General features: G+C 47.8%; 2 protein-coding genes across 3 annotated transcripts; one reads left to right on the forward strand and one right to left on the reverse strand.

Annotated features, from left to right (window-relative positions):
- Positions 1–7,066: 7,066 nt before the first annotated feature.
- On the forward strand, positions 7,067–10,484 carry LOC120800901 (rho-related GTP-binding protein RhoU-like). The gene is made up of 3 exons (XM_040147368.1): positions 7,067–7,568; positions 7,792–7,850; positions 9,685–10,484. Exons 1-3 carry the CDS (start codon positions 7,298–7,300, stop codon positions 10,171–10,173), a joined length of 819 nt encoding a protein of 272 aa, XP_040003302.1. The 5' UTR covers positions 7,067–7,297; the 3' UTR covers positions 10,174–10,484.
- A 2,961-nt stretch (positions 10,485–13,445) lies between these two features.
- Positions 13,446–18,067, reverse strand: LOC120800893. 2 transcript variants are annotated; one of them, XR_005709025.1, is made up of 3 exons: positions 17,972–18,067; positions 13,774–14,027; positions 13,446–13,540 (listed from the first exon to the last, which is right to left on the reverse strand). XR_005709025.1 is itself a non-coding variant. In XM_040147351.1 (3 exons), exons 1-3 carry the CDS (start codon positions 16,955–16,957, stop codon positions 13,526–13,528), a joined length of 324 nt encoding a protein of 107 aa, XP_040003285.1. In that variant the 5' UTR covers positions 16,958–16,987; the 3' UTR covers positions 13,446–13,525. The 2 variants fall into 2 exon arrangements, 1 of the variants encoding a protein (XP_040003285.1); XM_040147351.1 differs by lacking the exon at positions 17,972–18,067 and adding an exon at positions 16,903–16,987.
- Between the last annotated feature and the right edge of the window lie 2 nt (positions 18,068–18,069).

The raw sequence follows: 18,069 nt of genomic DNA on the forward strand, positions 1-18,069 counted from the left end.
GGTACCTTTTCAACCGGCCTAACATTTAGAAAAGGTGCCTTAAAATCTGTTGGGGCTGAGAAAAGGTCAATCATCACTTCGGTGCATGTGGAAACAAAAGTAGAGGTTTTACCGACGCACAGATCCAACCCACTAAAACCATACAACAATGAAAATCAGTCCTCCCGTCTTCTACCGAGGTCACTGCCAGACACACACACATGCCACGCGCATGTGAGATCCTGGAACGCGTCACCGGCCGCTGATCTGCCGCCAAAACCTTCCACTCTCCCGATCTCAGGTTTTCCGTCGGATGTTGGGACCTGGCCGCAGAGATTTTCGATCCAGTTCAGCCGCAACGGCGTCAGCGAGGTCCCACACTAAGGCAGGGCGATGGGGCCAGCCGGGCCCCAATTTGCCCGAAGCCCAAGGTGACGTCCTCACATTCCTTGTTTGGTTTGACCAGAAAGTTCGAAACCCACAGATATTTCGATTCGTGGCAAACCGTTTGGCCTTTTTGCTCGAGACATGACTTGAGACGACTTGAGTCGGGATGCGACTGCGGTCGGGGCTGTCTGTGCAAGTTCTTCCACACCAAACCAGGAGAAAACCATTTTCCTTGTGAACCCGGCTTCGTGCCTTCATGCCATTTTGAACCAAACAGGACCCACAAAAACCCATGCCCCAAATTTGGAAGTACACTGTCCACTAAAACATTATTGTATTCAGTAGCAGTAAGCGGCAGCCAGGCCCAAGCCATTCGAACAGCCCCAGGCTACATTACTCTGGGCCATATAGTGGAGGAAAAAACAAAACACGTGGCTGATTTGAGGTTTTTTTGGATCCGGAAGAGGTGCAACACACCAACTCACTCTTAACTCCACTCCAATTTTGTTCCATCTAAGCTTAATAACCAGTGTGAATGATGAGAGAGAAAATGGAGGAAGTCCAGTCCACCCCCTCCCCTCCCCTCTCTCCCTCTCTCCCTCTCTAACTCTCCCTCTCTCTGTATCTCTACAACCATGAGCATCTGCCCAGAAATGAACAGATGTAGGCACCTGCGTTTGTGGGCCCACATATGCGCACGTCCCCCTCCCAAAAAAACCCCCCTTTCAACCTTCCATGGGACCCGGAGCACACCACAATGGGGAGAGATCAGGGATGCAGTAACCAAATACTGCCTATCCCCCCAGGACACTTGCTCTGTTAGAGGCATTGTCACCAGTTATATCAAGTGGCTGCACCAAACAATCTGCTGTATGACTGCTCATTTGAGACATAACATAATTCAGAGGGACAGAGGAGGGAGGGGGGGGGGCTGTACAGAGGTGGCTGCCTGGATAATTTCTATGGCTCCGATATGAAGTGGTGGGTCTTTTAAACAAGTGGGCTAAGGTTTTCTTGCAGTTGGGGTTCGATTGAATTGAATCCAGCCTTGGGATAAGTGGCCGTTGGGCTTGTTTGGAGTGCCCGGGGGGGTGGGGGGGGTAGGGGGGTGGAGGGGGTGGCAGGTGCTAGCTGGGCTAGGAGGATGAAAGAGAGGCTTGTCGGAGCAGGGTGGGTACAAGACCAGGTTACACATAAAAAGCCTTGTTTTTGTTCGAGAAAAGTGGTCCAATAGCCCACTGGTAGAGCAGCGGTGGATAATGGCGCCATAATAGTCCCCTGTCCCTATCTCTCAGCTGCCACTGGACGACAGAGGATCCGCACGCACCTGTTGTCGTCCCCCTATTGTGTCCGGCTAGCGATAGCGTGCTACACCTCAGGAATGCTCCCCGTCCAGAGGCCTGCCCGATCGTCCCTGGAGAGAGCTTAGCCACGGTGGGATGAGGGGAGGGTGTCAGGAGTGTGTATGGAGGAGCTGGGGGTGGGGGGTGGGGGGCACGAGAACCAGCAGGGAAGCTTTAGAGGACAAGGCAAGGAGAAGGAGGGGAGGTGGAGGTGGGAGGAAAGGGAGGGTGCGTTCCTCCAAAGCCAGTGTCCTCTCTCCTCCTCTCCAGGGGCCTGTCCAGAGAGCCCTGTCCTAAATCACTGGCCCCGGGGGAAGGCTCTCCATTGTGAGGAGATGGCCCCTGCAAGCTGGGCCGCCAGCTGCCGCTGCTGCAGCGTCATGCCCCCCCCCCCCATGCACACACACACACACACACACCTCCTCCCAGTATCCCCTCAACCTTCAGCACCATGACAATGCTCCCTGCGGCCAGGGCCACAGGCCAGCAGAGAGCATTAAAAAGGACTTGGAGGAGACTCTTGAGAAAGGCCACAGCAGAGCAACACGTTTTTTGGACCAACATTAATGATGACAAACTCAGAGCAGGGTTACGGTGCACGACACGGTAACCCGGACGAACTCAGGCCAACCCCTCGGAGCGCTGAATGACCGAAAGAAAGTTCATAATTTCTGTGTGATGGTTTATAACTTACCACAGTTTGCAGTCGAGATTCAAAAGGACAAAAAAGCTTGACCGAAGATGCCGGATTTGAAGGTTCACTACGGTTCTTTGTGTTTACTTCAAAGATGAACAATCCCAGCTGCAGATTCCCTCTGAACTCCTCCAAGTCAAAGAGGGTTTAATCGTTTTCCTTTCACTTTGACGGCCAAACTCTCAGCACTTCAAGATTGTTATTATCGTGTCCTATAAAATTCAGACTTCAACCTTTGGACGCAAACCTTAAAACTGCCACAGTTCCTCCTCTTTGAGCATACCGGTCTTATCGAGACCAGTATCAGATTCGTGTTATTTAACTCTTCAACAACAACCACCCCCAACGGTTCAGGTGTATTCTCTGACGCGGACGGGCCGTTCTTTTTGAAAAGTGACCATAGCGACCAGGGAGACTAGGGTCTAACTTATGGACATACATACAGGAGGGTGACAATTGGTAGGAAAAAAAATTAACACCAAGTGTCTTAGTACGGTACAGGACCTACAGAAAGCTTTGGGGCTCCTGGTCACAGATTCTCCAAGTCTCTGAGACTCTACCAGAGAGCTGAATCCCGTTCCCGTTCCGAAAGATATTCCCGTTTTAATGATGGCTGAGGTTAGGGGTTAGAGAAAGCGGTCTAACACATCAGTCCAATACAAGATCTGGGCCTGTCGAGAGCAAGCCTCTGTTTATGCTGTGTCCTCGTCCTGTGAGATTACCACGGGCAATACCAGTTTCTGACTCGTAGATAGCATTCACATCACAGCATCAAGTTCTAACTGTGACCGGGAAAGTCAGAGTTTTCCAAAGCTCCAACACAACTTGGCACTTGATAACACAGAGGTGCCCGAAAAATGCAAACAAACACGGACGCCTCGCGTTGAGCGGAGTTTAGTCATTCTAGGTAAATAAGCCCAACTGCAGTGGATGAAGAGCTGTATTGACCGCGGCACTGCATTGACCAACTCTGCGGTCACACGGCCGCCTTGAGTTGTAAACGTCCGGATCTTCTCCCGGAAAGAAACCTGCACTCCCGAAAGAGCCGCATCGCCCCAAGGACGAGTAACAGAGGAAGGGGTCCCTGTCCCAGATCAGTGTCAGTTTGTGTATTTGAGGCAAAATGTTTCAGCTGCACCTGATGAGCTGTGCTGCCTCCCCAGACCTTTTTTTTTTTTTTTTTTAATTTCATCCCCCACCGCCGCTCTGTAGGAGGATTTTCCCATCCATGGCTAAGGGAGGCGTTCTCCATTGTGCAGCTCCTAATGATGATTGTAATGATGGCTTGTCCATCTTTGATAAGAAACAGCACGCCCCTCATTAAAGGGCCCGGGGCCCCGGTTCTCATGGCTGCCGGTCCTTCCCCGGAGTCGGACAGCAGGCGAGGGGAGGCGAGACGACACCCGTGGCACACGCCTGTTGACCGAGCCACAAAGCAAAAGTGTGTGACACTCGCCCCACCCCCGCCGCTCCCATTGTCCTCCCCGTGAGTCCCACAGACAAGACCAATCCTGTTACCCTCCCACCCGTCCCACCCCCCGCGACCACCAAAACCACAAAACACACTGGTACTGCTGCCCAACACACACACACAGGCCCCTTCATCCTTTCCCTCTCTCCCTCACAATCAATTTTACCAATCAGCTGATCTCTCTTTTTCTCACACATCCACCAGGGGTTGCCCTCATTCCCTTCTCCTCCCACCCCCACCCCACCTCCTCCATCACCTCCCCCTTCACCATCAGCTGCTATTTGAGGTTGAAATCCATCATTGTGTGTAAAGAAGGTGCTCGTGCACATTGCGCAGCCATTACCATACACACACACTTAGTGGGGTGTATTTTTTTGGGGGGGGTGGTTAGGGCCGATTGGTCCAGGAGGTTTGGTGATGGGGGGGGTGGGTGCTCTAATGCACTGATTCACATGCAGACAGTATTTCTTGGTGGTGCTGGAGGAGGGTGTGGCAGGTGGGTGGGGTCTGGGTTTTAGGGATGCTGGATGGTGGTGCTGATGGTCGTGGGACGGAGGAGAAGAAGAGGAGGAGGAAGGGGGAGGCACAGGGTGATGGGGAGGGGGGGGGTTGCAGCGGCTGCTGGGGTCAGGCCTGTGTGTCCTGGGAAAGTTGGGTTCTCCATTTAAATCTGCACATGTTGCGGCCTTCTGGTGGCTGCGTGAATGCGCACGGTGACAGATGGCCCCGGCCCATAACTATAGAGTCCGAGCAGCCCGGTCCCCCAAGGGAGAGAGAGAGGGAGAGAGAGAGAGGGAGAGGGAGAGAGGGAGAGAGAGGGGGAGAGAGGAAGAGAGAGAGGCAGAGAGAGGGAGAGGGTGCAGGGGAAGAAGAGGAGAATGTAGCGCTCAGCTGATCCCATCAAAAAGGGAGATGAGGGAAGGACGAAAGGCGGGGGGGGGCGGGATGACAGTGTGTGTGTTTGTATCTGTGTGTGTGTGTGTTATAAGGGGGGAGGGGCGGGTCCTTAATCCCAAACTCTAAATTGAGTTAATGTATTTGCCTGGTCTGCAAACTCCAAAAGGAGGCCCAGGGTCCCCAAAGATTCTGATTAGGTGTCTAGTTTATCAGATGCTGGAGGGGGGGGTGTGTTTGTACATGAGTAGAATAGCAGCTTTGTATGTTACGTGTGTGTGTGTGTGTGTGTGTGTGTGTGTGTGCGTGCGTGTGCGTGTGTGTGTGTTGACAGGGTTATGGGTTTCTGGGGCTTGTGCCAGCTTCTGGTGCGGGGCTGTCCGATGTCTCCATTCGCACAGTTGGTAGATCTGTGTTGTTTTCCACTGACTCTTCGTTCATCCTGCTGAGCACTGATGTCGCCGCCTGGTTACAGATTATTTTCAGCAGATCTGACGAGCTGGGGGAGACGGTTTGCTCCTGTGCCCCCGTCTTTAGGAGGACCGGCGCTAGTTTTAGACCATGAGAGTGAGGACATCCGTCGTAAAGTGAGCTGGCAAACTGAGTTTTTACACTTGCTTTAAGGCTGAGGGTTAGAATCACTGTAGATACACATGCAGGCTAAGGCCTTCGTCACAAATATACGGTAGACGTACAAAAACACTCATGGCCCACACGGAGCCGCCTTTTAAAGGGTCAGTTCACCCACATCACAAAATGATGTGTTTCTCACATACCTCTGGTGGTTTCCAGCCGGGGAGGACGGACAGGTTAATGATACACTGGTAACTTCACACGCTGGAGCTGCGTGGTGTGTGTGTGTGTGTGTGTGTATGGCTTAACTCCCACTCACTGGTGTTTTCTGGTGCTGTTCAGCCCATGGCAACACATTCTGCCTCTCTCTCTCACTCTCACACACACACACACACACACACACACACACACACACTCACACAGTGCTGCTTTCTTGCTGTGTCGTCGCTCCGCAGCCTCCCGGGGAAGCGGGGACACACGAGGACGCCAGATGGGTCCTGTGATGCTTTTCCTGCTCATCTTGTCTGTGATGAGAGAATAAAACGGGGTTAGTTTGATACATCAGGCCACCATGAGCCTTTCAATGTAAAGTCAGTTCCTGCCTCACCACAGCTAGAAAAACTGCAACCCCCCAGTTTTCTGTGTATTTGAAACTCAACGTTCCTCTGCGTCGTGGCGGGTGCCTGAAAGAGCTGCCAACAGTCTAATAATCTGTCAAATAATTAATAATCTGTCTCAGAGGTTGTTTTTTTTTTAATGTCACCAGTTGCTCACGAAAACTATTTGCGGGGTTCGTGGACCCTGGGAAGAAAAAAGTTCTTTGCCAACTTTGAATACCAGTGCAGCTATTCACCAAGCAGAAGATTTATTTTCCTCTCTTCTTGACCCCCCCCACCCCACACACACACACACACACACACACACACACCCTCGTGTGTTTACTGCAGCCTCCTCCGTCCTCTTTTGATGTTTTAATCTGGTTTCAGATCCGGGCTCTCCGGCTTCTGCTGTTTTATCTGTGGCCGGTGACACTGATGAGAACCGATGACTCACGTTGCACCCAGTCCCGCCCCCTCAGTCCCCGCGGCCGACTGACTCTCGCCACTGGGGGGCGTAAGTGCGCCACCTCATCTGTCCAAATGTTCCTGTAAACAGCCTGGTGGAAGAATACTGCAGTTTTTTTGGATTAAATAGATGTCATAGGACAGAAGTAACGAGTCAGAATGAGGACGAACACGAAGCTACACTGTTTATTTGTACGATATACTAATAGATTCCTTCATTAATCTGATCATTATTCTAATTAATTCAGCGGTGGGTGCAGATTGTGTCCCTGGGAGCTCCATCTGGGAAGGTTTTTTTTTTTTTTTTTTCTGTTAACTAGAATTTATTGGAAAAATAAAGTTGGTAGACAGCTGCACTGTATGTATGTGTGTCCCTTCCAAGGGTTTTCTGTAATAATAAAATGTGAGACTTAAAGTTTGGCCCCTGTGGCAGAAGCAGACTCTGTGAGAAGACTGTGAATTCACTATCGATATTAAAACTTGGCGTTTTACTTCCATTTGCTTTTTTTAATTGGCTAAAGAGGGAGGCAGACTGCATACGTGGGATAAAGGTTTCCAGTAAGCTTGGTTCATTTCACTTGGAAAGCTCTGGGGCTTCATATGGTGCTCGGCCCGGTAAGCCTCTTAGGAATCGCGACCGCAGCAGATGTAGGGAGAATGCCAATCAGCAGCTCCCGCTGAGCGGAGAAACCCGACGGCTGTGCCACTGCGCGCCTCAAATCTCTGCCGAGGCTCACGCGAGGGACACCTAGATACTGCCCGGCGCGGCGGGCGACCCGAACGGCAGCAGAAACACGTGACCTGTCGAGGATGGAGCGCGCGGGGAGTCGCCGACCACTCTGAACCGTCGAGACAACTAAGGCAAAACCTCCCCTGCCCGAAGGCGAAAACCATGCTCCCTCAGGAAGTCGGGAAGCAGAAGCCCCGCCGCGTGTCGGACCCGGTGTGCGGCGCGGACTGTCCCCCGGTGCCGCCCCGGCGCTTAAAGAACCGGGACTTCCCTCTGAGCGTGAAGCGCCGGCGGTCCGGTTCCGCGCCCGAGCGCAAGGTGAACTGCGTCCTGGTTGGAGACGGAGCGGTGGGCAAGACCAGCCTCATCGTCAGCTACACCACCAACGGGTACCCGACGGAATATGTTCCGACAGCCTTTGACAACTTTACCGGTAATCTGATATCCGTGGGGCCGGTTTTTTTCTGAGCGTTACGCACAATCTGAAATTCAAAATGTAGCCCGCACCACGTCCCTATAGGCTTTACCAGAGTGACACATGCAATGTTTCACTCTGGTAAAGCCTATAGGTTGTGTTGTACATGTGCGCCCTTGTTGCTGTTCCAGAAAATCCCCCGACACACCAGGTAAACCGTCGTTTTGATTTTTTCCCCCAGTGATGGTTGTGGTCGACGGGAAACCGGTGAGGCTGCAGCTCTGTGACATGGCTGGACAGGTGAGCGGCACCTTCCCTCCCCTCGGGGTTTGAGCATTGTCCCACACACACACACACACACACACACACACACACACACACACACACACACACACACACACACACACACACACAGAGAGACTAACGGCTAACATACCTGAGCACGTAGCTACAGTTTGGACCCGGGTGGAAACTCTAGAGCCCCCCAGCTACACGTTGTCTTCACACATTTTCTTTGTCATCCTGCTTTTGCCGTGACAGAAATGGGGGCTGCTCGATGGATCGATCAATGTAAGTAATCGGCGATCGATGAGGATTTGTCAGTAATTTGTTCTGCGCCCAAACATTTGCAGTTTTCTCTGAGCTTGTGTCAGTTGCCCCCTGCAGCCAGCGTTTAGTCCTAGACTGACATCCCCTGAGACCCCCCCCCACCACCACCACCTTAGTCTGAGTTGCCCCACAAGTGAACTTCGCCCCCTGCAGGAATAAAGTGAGTTTGTGTCGCCCCCTCTGTCACCCTGTGCTCCATCGCCCTCTTTTGGTTCATTCTTCAAAAATCCAACTTTTTCTAACAAGATTTAGCGACTTTTTAAGCAGAAATTGGAAAAAAAAACAAAACAAAAATCTTCGACTAGTCTGTCTTTTGCATAGTGGAGTCAAGTTGGAAACCGTGTCCCTGTTGCTCCGTATAATCCACACACATCACTTTCAGCAGTTTTGACGGAGACTGTTTTCTTTGGAAGATTCACCGGAAAATAATATCCAGAAATCTCAGAAACCAAGAAACACCCGGGCAGCTTGAACTCAAACCGTCAGCGTGGCCAGATACTAGCAGAGTAAAAATATTGGGTCAATTTGGTTGAATCGACCTTTTATAAATGTTTAAAAAAGAAAAAAGTCTGAATTCGGCTTCTGATTGGTGAATTCTTCTACTCGACAACTGTGGAACAGGTACTTATTTAACATGAAGAGCCTAAATTCACACACGTGTACGTGAAATAAGTTTTGTAGGTACATGAAACCTGTGCAATTAAACCTACATTAGTAAAACTTGGACTAGATTGATTCTGAACATCCAAAACCTCGGATAAACCCCGTTTTAGAGTTGCCAAACCTTTTTTTCCTATTTGTGAAAAAGTGAAAGAAAAAGGACAAATTAGCAGTTTTGTCTCCATCATGACCACGTAAGACCAGATGAATCCAGGTATAGATCGAAACCCTCTGTGATTCAACCGGCCAAGGCTGGACTAGATCCAAATTTAGAGCCCAAACTGTGTTTTAAGACCCGTTTCGGATTTGAGGAGCATTTAGCAACGGGACCAAAAAAAAAGGAACAAAGTGTGAATCTAAAGCCAAATTCAGTCTCGGTCTCCATTAGAACCATCTCGAAGCCGTGGGGAGGTCCGATACATACTGAAGGGCGAGGCCGGCAAATGTTCTATATTCTTCTTATCGTGAACACATCCCGAGAAATGACTGAAACCGACAACGCGTTGATCCTTTTACAGCGCACTGTGTGTGTATCCAAAGCCTGATATGTCTTATTCCGCGGCCAGAGCACCAAGCGTGGATTCACCCGCTACGGAAAATAGTCCCCAACGAGCGCACTGTTCCCCCCCGTTGGAGTAACATTCGGTTAAGAGCCGCAGCGACCAGCTGGCTTACGGAAATGACTGAGCCTTCTCTATATTTGCCCCACGGTAGGAATGAATTGACCACAGAGGGTGGAGGGAAGTATGGACTAACACATTTTTGATTTTGGTCTTTTCATGGGATTTGCTCACAGTAGGGAACTCGTCTTTTGAGTGTCCAAGCTGACTCTAACCTGGCCTCTCTGTTTCTTTGCTTCTCGGAGGACGAGCTGGAGCGCCTCCGGCCGCTTTGCTACAAGAACGCAGATGTCTTCCTCCTCTGCTACAGCGTGGTCCGTCCGGGCTCTTTCCGTAACCTGATCGACAGGTGGGTCCCCGAGATCCGTCGCCACTGCCCCGGTGCCCCCCTGGTCCTGGTCGGCACCCAAATGGACCTGAAGGAGGACGTCCAGGTGCTGATCCACCTGGCACAGAACCAGGAGCGGCCCGTGGACACCGAGGAGGGCCAGCGGCTGGCCCAGGAGCTCGGGGCGGTGAGCTTTGCAGAGTGCTCGGCGCTGACCCAGAAGAACCTGAAGGACGCCTTCGATTCAGCCATCTTGGCCAGCATCCAGCAGACGGACAGTAGCAGCGTCCAGCAGCAGAGGCTGACCCTGAGGAAGAAGACTCCGGACAAGATCAAGAGCCTCTCGGAAACCTGGTGGAGGAAGATCAACTGTCTGGTGGGAGAGCAGAGCTGTGAATTCAAGTGAACACACCTGCACAATGACAAACCCGGGTCAGACATAGTTTGCAAATACTTGTTAGAATTGGTTTGTTTTAGCCCAGAGGGAAGGTGCCGGGCGGGCGGGTTTGGAACGCGAAGGTTTCCAGTGCAAATCCTCACGCCGACGGGGAAAGTGTAGACAGAACAAGAAGCCCTGGTTTGATCTGAAAGATCTGAAACAGCAGCTGGAATTAGTTTTCAGCCTTTCACATTTTTAGAGCTGTATTTTGCTCCCTCAGCCCCCGATTCCTTTTTTCATTGCTTTTTAAAAAAAAAAAAAAACACACAAAAAAAACCTCTTGTATAACTTTAGGAATGTGAGGCCGGTAGATCAGCAGGACCTCAGGTCTTAAAACCACAGGAAATGTGACATGTGCGTGTCTTTTTGCTAACTGACCCGATTCTTACCGAATTTTTCCCGATCGTTGTTAACCCCACCCATCTGAGTCTCACTGGAGATCAAAACAAACACAAAAAAATGTTACCGGACCCAAGTTTGGCTTGATGTAGGGACTCCGACTGTCCACCGGGCTGATAAAGATCTAATCTTTATGTTTAGGTTTGTGACTCAGTTGCTGTTGTTTGTCACTTTTACACCCCGACATTACCAGTACTTTGTTTGTTAGTTTGTAGGTCATTTATTTATTCATATATTTATTAATTTATTGTTATTGTTATTATTATTATTATTATTAGTGGTATTTTCCTTGCCATCACTGATCATGGAAGAATGTTCAGAAGCCTTGATTAAAGTTGATAACAACAGTCAAAAAGAATGTTTCAGGGTGATCACTTGCATGAAAATCATATCTCCGATATTTGCTCAAAAAAACAAAGCCGCTAAAAGATAAATTGCCCATAATCTTTAGGTAAGCTAAAGATCACCTTTCCCAGCCTTCCTCTCTGACTCAGAGTCGGACTGGTGGAGGCTGGCGGAGGCTGCTCCGCTCGCAGCCTCCTCTAATAGGAGCGGACAGGACCACCTGGACCGGATTAGACCAGCATATGGAGCCCGATTCTCCCCACGCCGAGGCATCACACCTTAAAAGGCCCTTGAGGGAAGGCAGATTTCTCCTCCCTCAAGGGTTTATCTAGTTCTTACGTGCGACTCGGAAGTCAGGACAATTTATTTATAGCACGTCGCAAACTGAGGTTACACGCTACTTGAAACACGTGCGTTGCATTTTGTCCCAACAAAGGGGGGCAAGTCCCAAAACAAACTAGACAAGACTGTGCTAAACCTGGTGATGAAGCTGAAAACAAAAATTTTAGGAAGGCACATCCAAACTTAACTAAACTAGACTGTAAAATCCTATTAGTCTAATAAATATGATTTTATACCTAATATATATTCAAGGACATCTCATTTGCACTGTAACCTAAAATACAAAATATGGTTTTGTACAGGTAAAATGTGATTTAAAGTAAGGACGAAACGTGACAATCAAAGTCGATGTGAAGAAAATGATTTGATGGTAAATACACAGTTGAGATAGAAGAATAAAGTGAGCAGAGTGCCAGCCTTGAACCAAAAATGAACTACTGTGAAATTATTCCTCGAACAAACTGCCTTTAAAGATGTTTGTCACAATGCAGATGGATGAATCAGACCCGCCTCCATTCGTAAAATTAAAGGCGCTTAGTATTTTTAAGAGGTCACGAGACAGCCCCCAACGTCCCCGTTGATTTCCGTATTTTCGCGTTGTGACCTCCGTCATTTTGAGCAGCAGGCTGTCCAGAACCACGCCAGGGCAGGGGAGCTAAGTTTAACATGTGACCTCACTGAACCTGGCCTACATTCCCCAACAGACACACAAGACAGCTTGGGAGATTTTAGGCGGGTGCGGTTACCTCCCCGGGCATCTGGCGACGACTGCTGATCACCTCGGGACTTTGAGTTCAGCGCGAGAGACCGGGCCATTGCCAGGATACATTCACTGTACAGTATGTAACAGCAGTTCACGTTTCAGTCCCCCCACTTCTAGTCCAGGTTTATTTATTTCCGTATGTTCAAATGGCACTATTTGAAATTCGAGACGTGGACCATTAATTGCATAGATTAAATTTTATTTCTGCCCTTTTGCTATCACAAATCCCATTAAGGAAGACCGGAGGAATCAGATCGAGCTCTGAAGCCTCGTATCTGCGACATGAAGCGTAACCACTAAAGAACAACGCTGACTCAGAACAGGCAGAGTCGCCACATTTGGGCTGTGATGCTCATTTCACACCCAAAAATTGAGTGACGGCGCAACAGCTTTGCTGTTTGTTTTCAGTTCTGCAACAAAACATCTTGGTCCGAAAGTGGCACCAGAGGAAATACTGTGTTGTAACCTATATCAGAAACGTTTACTTTCTTTAAGGTGGCCATGTGGGGACATCTCCGACTCAGCTGGTCGGGCTCAGCTCTGCACTGCCAGACTTCTGAGGCGGCAGGTCGCTTTTGACCGTGACGTCCGCCCTGCGTGGAAAAACACAGCCCTCTTATCGATTCGAATGAGGCCAGTCTGGTGACACAGTGGATTTTGAGTCAACTCAAAGGGCTCAACCCGGCTCAGCTCCTGCTCCAACGCAGCACGACGTCATCCAGCAAGGTGCTGCTATGGCCAAATGCATTCAAGTGCACATTGCTGGTGGATGATGTTGTAACATGAACACCGTATTTCCCCTGTTCACCTTGTGATGTGTATACGTCTGTGTGTGTATATGTATGTATATATGTGTGTATATACATATACATCGCAAGGTTAACAGGGGAAATACGGTGTTATATATATACATACATATATATATAGATATATAGATAGATAGTTAAGGTCCTTTTCAGTACAAACGGAAACTAAAATAAAAACAAAACTAACATATTATACAGTGACAAGTTTCATTTTTAGAGTGATAGTGGGAAAATGAGAAATAAGTCGGAACAGAAGGACAGATTTGAATTGTACTGGTCTTCATTAATGGTACAAAAGGAAAATATAATCAGTGATTATTGAAAAACAACCTGTTTAAAGCTGCAATACCAAACTGTCTGCGCACTGTCGCCCTCTGCAGTAGCAAGAGGGAACTGCAACGACAGTCAAACTACAGAGTTGCTGTGGAAGCTGGCTGTTTACTTCATTCTCTGCAGCCTCGCTCTTCACTGTGATATGTCGGCGTCCCGCCCTGAAGACAGTGAACCGTGCTCATGAATTGATTTGATCTCAGATTCACTTTACCATGTTTAAAGAGCCGAGGTGGAAGTGACGGTTTATTGTTGTTTTACCTCGTCTGCAGATTCAATACAGGCAGAGGAATCCGCATCAGGACCATCAGAGTCAGCCTGATGACAACCATTATCATTGCTGAGTTCCCTAGAAATGGAGATACCGTAGACATGATATACTGTATATCTTACTAGTAGAACTAGATTGATAAATTACCACGTGATAATTCCTGTTAATCAACCGCCCGGTGTCAACAACCTCTGGTGTCATGATGGACAGGACATGCTCTTTTCTTTGCATCAGTTATGCTTTGCTCTGTATTAAAATGTGAGCGCCGCTGCAGTAAATTGGTGTGTGTAAGGGAGAGTTGGAAAACGTACCTTTCCCAACAGTCGGATTGGTGTTGTTACCACGTCCCCTTCTGTTCTGGGCTTTGCAGTAATAATTCCCAGTTCAGCTCTGATGTCGGTGATGGCGGAGGTCTGTCCCGAAGCTTGTGGTGAGTCTCCGTCCCCCTTGTACCGGGTGTAATTAGCTGCAGGGTTAGCATCACTGCTACAGGTCAGATTCACGGAGCTGCCCTCCACTATGTCACCGGAGGGACTCGCTGACACAGAGACGAGCTTTGGAGGATCTGGGGGACGATATGTACAGACCTCCATCTCATCAATATCAGCACGCACCATATATAGAAGGATGACGTATCACACATCCGCCTGACTTACAGCGTTAATTGGAAGGTCTCTACGTTAAAGAAATGATCTCTGTGTTCACTAGCCATTTACTGACCAACAGCTGTGAGTTGTGACATGGGGACTTTTGTCTTTTTAAGAAAAAGACAACGAGCCTGAAAGTTCAGACTTGACCAGTTAAACAGCACTTTGACCAACAAAAAAATCCTAAGTCAGGGTTCACCTGCTAACTTTTTCCAGAGCATGCGTGTCCTTCAAGAAACAGTGTCTCTGTTACAGATCACTTTTTTTTTTCCATGGGGACTATTTCTTTGATCACAGTAAGGTTGCATTTTGGGTAATATGCATGATTCTGTTTTCAGTTTGACTGAGGAAACTCGTGCTATCACTGATAGTCTCTCCATCTGATTAATCAACCACTGTACAGTTGAACATAAGGCACCCGGTGCCTCTGTGCCGATGGCAAGAAGATGTTCCCGGAAACGCAGGTAATCACCAACGGTTGCTGAGACAAGGTCATCGTAGGGAAAAGGGTAATTACAGGTTAAAACACAGAGTTTGATTAATAACACTAACTCCCAACACTAACCAGCGGTTTGAGGGTGTCTAACAAGCGTAACAAACAGCCATTCAAACGTTGCACTTAGTCGCGCCAGCGGCGGCGATCTGGGGATGGTAACGCTGGTCGGTCGGTCTTTGTTCTAGACTCAAATGTTTCAACAATTGTTGGATGGATTTAAAAGGAATTTTTTAGAGACATTCATGGTCTCAGAGGATGAATAATGAATAATTTTGGTGATCCCCTGAATTTCCCCAAGCACAACCGCGTGTTTGACGTTTCGCTTTTGTGTGACACCTATTGGATGGATTGGCCACGAGATGTTATACCGACGTTCGTGGTTCCAAAACGATGAATACTATCGACGTAGCTGATCCCCCGACTTGACTTTTTACCTGGCGCCGCCAACAGGTTGACATATTTGTTTCTCAGTGAAATATCTCCGCAATTTGATGGATTGCCGTGAACTCTGGTTGCAGGCATCCATGGTCAGGACAGAGTGAATTGTAATAACTGTAGTGATCCCCTGACTTTTCATCTAATGCTGTTATCGGGTAAAAATGTCCAGTTCCTTAAAAACTAATGACATTCCCATCAACTTTAGCGGTACATTGTGTTTGGTGCTAATTATCAAACGTCAGCATGCTAACACCCTACACCGAGATGGTGAACACGGTAAACATTTCCTGCTAAGGATCAGCATGTTGGCACTGTCACTGAGAACCTGTTAACATGCTGATGCTAATATTTAGCTCACAGAGGCGCGGCGCTGAAGTACGGCCTCGCTGAGCGGCCAGTGTGGCCCGTAGACCTTTAGTCCTGATGCTAAACGAGATCGAATATACAACCGCCTGAGCTCAGGAGGACACGTTGAGTTCGAAGACCTCACAGATTGAGACGAGCTGTTTTACTTACACTTAACATCTATGAATACAGGTCAAGACATGACTCAGTCCGATTAACTGGTAGAAAATTCTTAAAATGACATTGACTCCTTCTCTCTCGTTGGGAAATTCAGAATCTGTTATTATGCAAATGTTGCTAAAGATGCCTCCTACATCACTGACAGGTGGACGCGCACCGGAGGTTTCACGTTTTCCGATTGTGAAAGCTGCACATTGAACCACACTTGGCTCAGGGGTAGGGTGGATTTTCACAACGGGCATCACAGGATTGAAATATAAAATATATCTATAAAAAAAACATGGAAATAAAGCTTATAAACTGAATCTATTCTAAAAGATGCATTCAACCTTTCTACCCCTTTAACTAAACAGGATCACGTGAAAGGCAGAGCATTAAAAATGATAAGGGAGGGGCCCCTGTCTCGATTTGTCTTTTTCTCCGTTCACTCTGTGCTCGGCGGCGTGTGAAAGCAAACTGCAGAGAAACGCAGAACACTGAGGCGGCGGCAGTTATTCACCGCTGCCATGGGACGTTTATGCAGTTCACATGTCAATCGGTGAGAAGTGACACTCCAAACAAAATCTATATAAGCAAGCCTTGTAGACTTGCAAAGATGGCCGTTTGCAGTTTGCTCCCTCACGGGGAGTGGTGGCTGTGGTCGGCACGTTTTTTTTACAGTTAAAATAAAAAAAGGGGAAAAAAAATGGCAAAATATCCATTGAAAGTTTTTTCGTATATTAAGACTTTTACCAAAATACAGCTGAATGCATTGAAGCTTTTCAGGAAGCAGAATCGTTAGATGAACTCTGGCAAAAGAAAGAAAGAATAAAAAAAGAGAGGAAAAAAGACATTCAACAAATAGGTAACATGTATCAGACATATACCCAGTAAGGAGAACTGCATTATGCTACAAGAAGCGTTTGAGAGGTGTCTGTGGATGCTAGGAACCTTTTTTTCTGTCGTGAAAGAATCATCATCCTTGGGATCCATCATAACCATCATATAATGTAAGATGAATGTAGAGCCTATGTACTGTAAGTGGTTGATGCTTGGTGAATTTAGGGTGCATTACTACTAGTATTAGCACTACTTCAATGCTACTTGGGCCAAACACTACCAACTCCTTTACCCCTTTTTTCTCAGTAAAGCAAAGATGGCAAAAAAATCATTAATGAACATTAATGAACCATTTGCAGAAAGGCGTAAAGTGAAGACCTTCTATATTTTACGCATATTGTTGCTATTTTTGTTACCAAAAAGCGTAACAAGCCTTGCGTTTCTAAATAACCCCTTGTCATGAATAATCACGAGTTCATCTCAAAGCTTTTATCTAAAATATAAGCATGCAGGACCTAATAGAGACAGAGGAAAGACGACGAATCCACTGGTTCCGGCTGTAAAACTCATGGTCGGTCCTCTCCTCTCTCTGCCGTGGCTTCAGAGACGTTTAAACACACCAGCAGGTATCCCTGCATGAGAAAGGTATCAGTCGCATTAAGAAATGCAGCTGACCAGATGTTTCCTGTCCACTCCGCTGGGTTAACACTATCATCAACTGCGTTTAGAGAAAATCTATCCCGGTAGTATTTTGTTTTGCAAAAATAATACTGCGTGCAGTAAATCTGAAGCTCAAAAAAACACAAAAAACAAAAACAAAACTGTAACAAATGCAAAGAGCATTTTCTTGCAGAGAAAACTTCTCAGGAGACCAACTGTCAGCAGCAGAGCAAATTTCCTTCCTCTGATCATGAAGCTTATGGTGAAGAGTAGTAAAAATGTAAATGTGTGAGATGGAGAGAGACCTGCCATCACAAAACTTCTGTATCACACAGTGTTTGTCTCTGCTCCACTTAATACACTTGCTGTGCGACGGTGTAAATGTGCTATTTTGTCTATATATTATTTCTGTTGTTCATTGTAATTCTGTTATTCTCTGCACTGTAACTGTACTAAGGCTGCAGCTGCAACGGTTACTTCCGCTATCGATTCATCAGCTCTATTTTTCGATTAATCGATTAATGGTTAAAAAGTCTACGGAAAACGTCAGAACTCCACCTATCTTGTTTTGCTCACACGAAAAGTCTGAACACCCAAATATATTTAGTTCGCAAAGATGTCCGACAGAGAAGGGCAGGAAATGCTGCAATCGGAGGGTATTTGGAATTGTTGCCCCACGTCTGCTTGAAAAAAAATGACACTAGTGGTTAATCAGTTGTCAAAAATAGCTGCCGAGCATTTTTCCGTGGAGCGACTAATCGGTTAACCGACTTAATTGTCCCTGCTCTGAACTGTGTCGTTGCTACGTTAGAGCGAGCACATAATGAGGGCGGGGGGACAAGGAAAGGCGAGAGGGTACAAAATGGAGATGTATCCGTGATGATTGTAAAAAAACAAAAACAAAAACAAAAACAAGAAACGAACCTTGATTTGAAATAGACTGTGATGAAAGGTGACGCCGCGCGCGGTGCCGTTGAGCCTCACCGTCGCGCACTTGCAGGCTCGCGGGGCCCGGACGCTGC

This window comes from Xiphias gladius, chromosome 15, assembly GCF_016859285.1.
Source record: "Xiphias gladius isolate SHS-SW01 ecotype Sanya breed wild chromosome 15, ASM1685928v1, whole genome shotgun sequence".
Lineage (NCBI taxonomy): Eukaryota > Metazoa > Chordata > Actinopteri > Istiophoriformes > Xiphiidae > Xiphias > Xiphias gladius.

Coding starts and splice junctions, on each gene's coding strand:
- LOC120800901 (XM_040147368.1), top strand. CDS start 7,298: ATGCTCCCTCAGGAAGTCGGGAAGCAGAAGCCCCGCCGCGTGTCGGAC. Junction 7,569..7,791: donor AGCCTTTGACAACTTTACCG/GTAATCTGATAT, acceptor TTTTTCCCCCAG/TGATGGTTGTGGTCGACGGG. Junction 7,851..9,684: donor TCTGTGACATGGCTGGACAG/GTGAGCGGCACC, acceptor TGCTTCTCGGAG/GACGAGCTGGAGCGCCTCCG.
- LOC120800893 (XM_040147351.1), bottom strand. CDS start 16,957: ATGAGTTTTACAGCCGGAACCAGTGGATTCGTCGTCTTTCCTCTGTCT. Junction 14,028..16,902: donor CTTTCCTCTGTCTCTATTAG/GTCCTGCATGCT, acceptor ATCGTCCCCCAG/ATCCTCCAAAGCTCGTCTCT.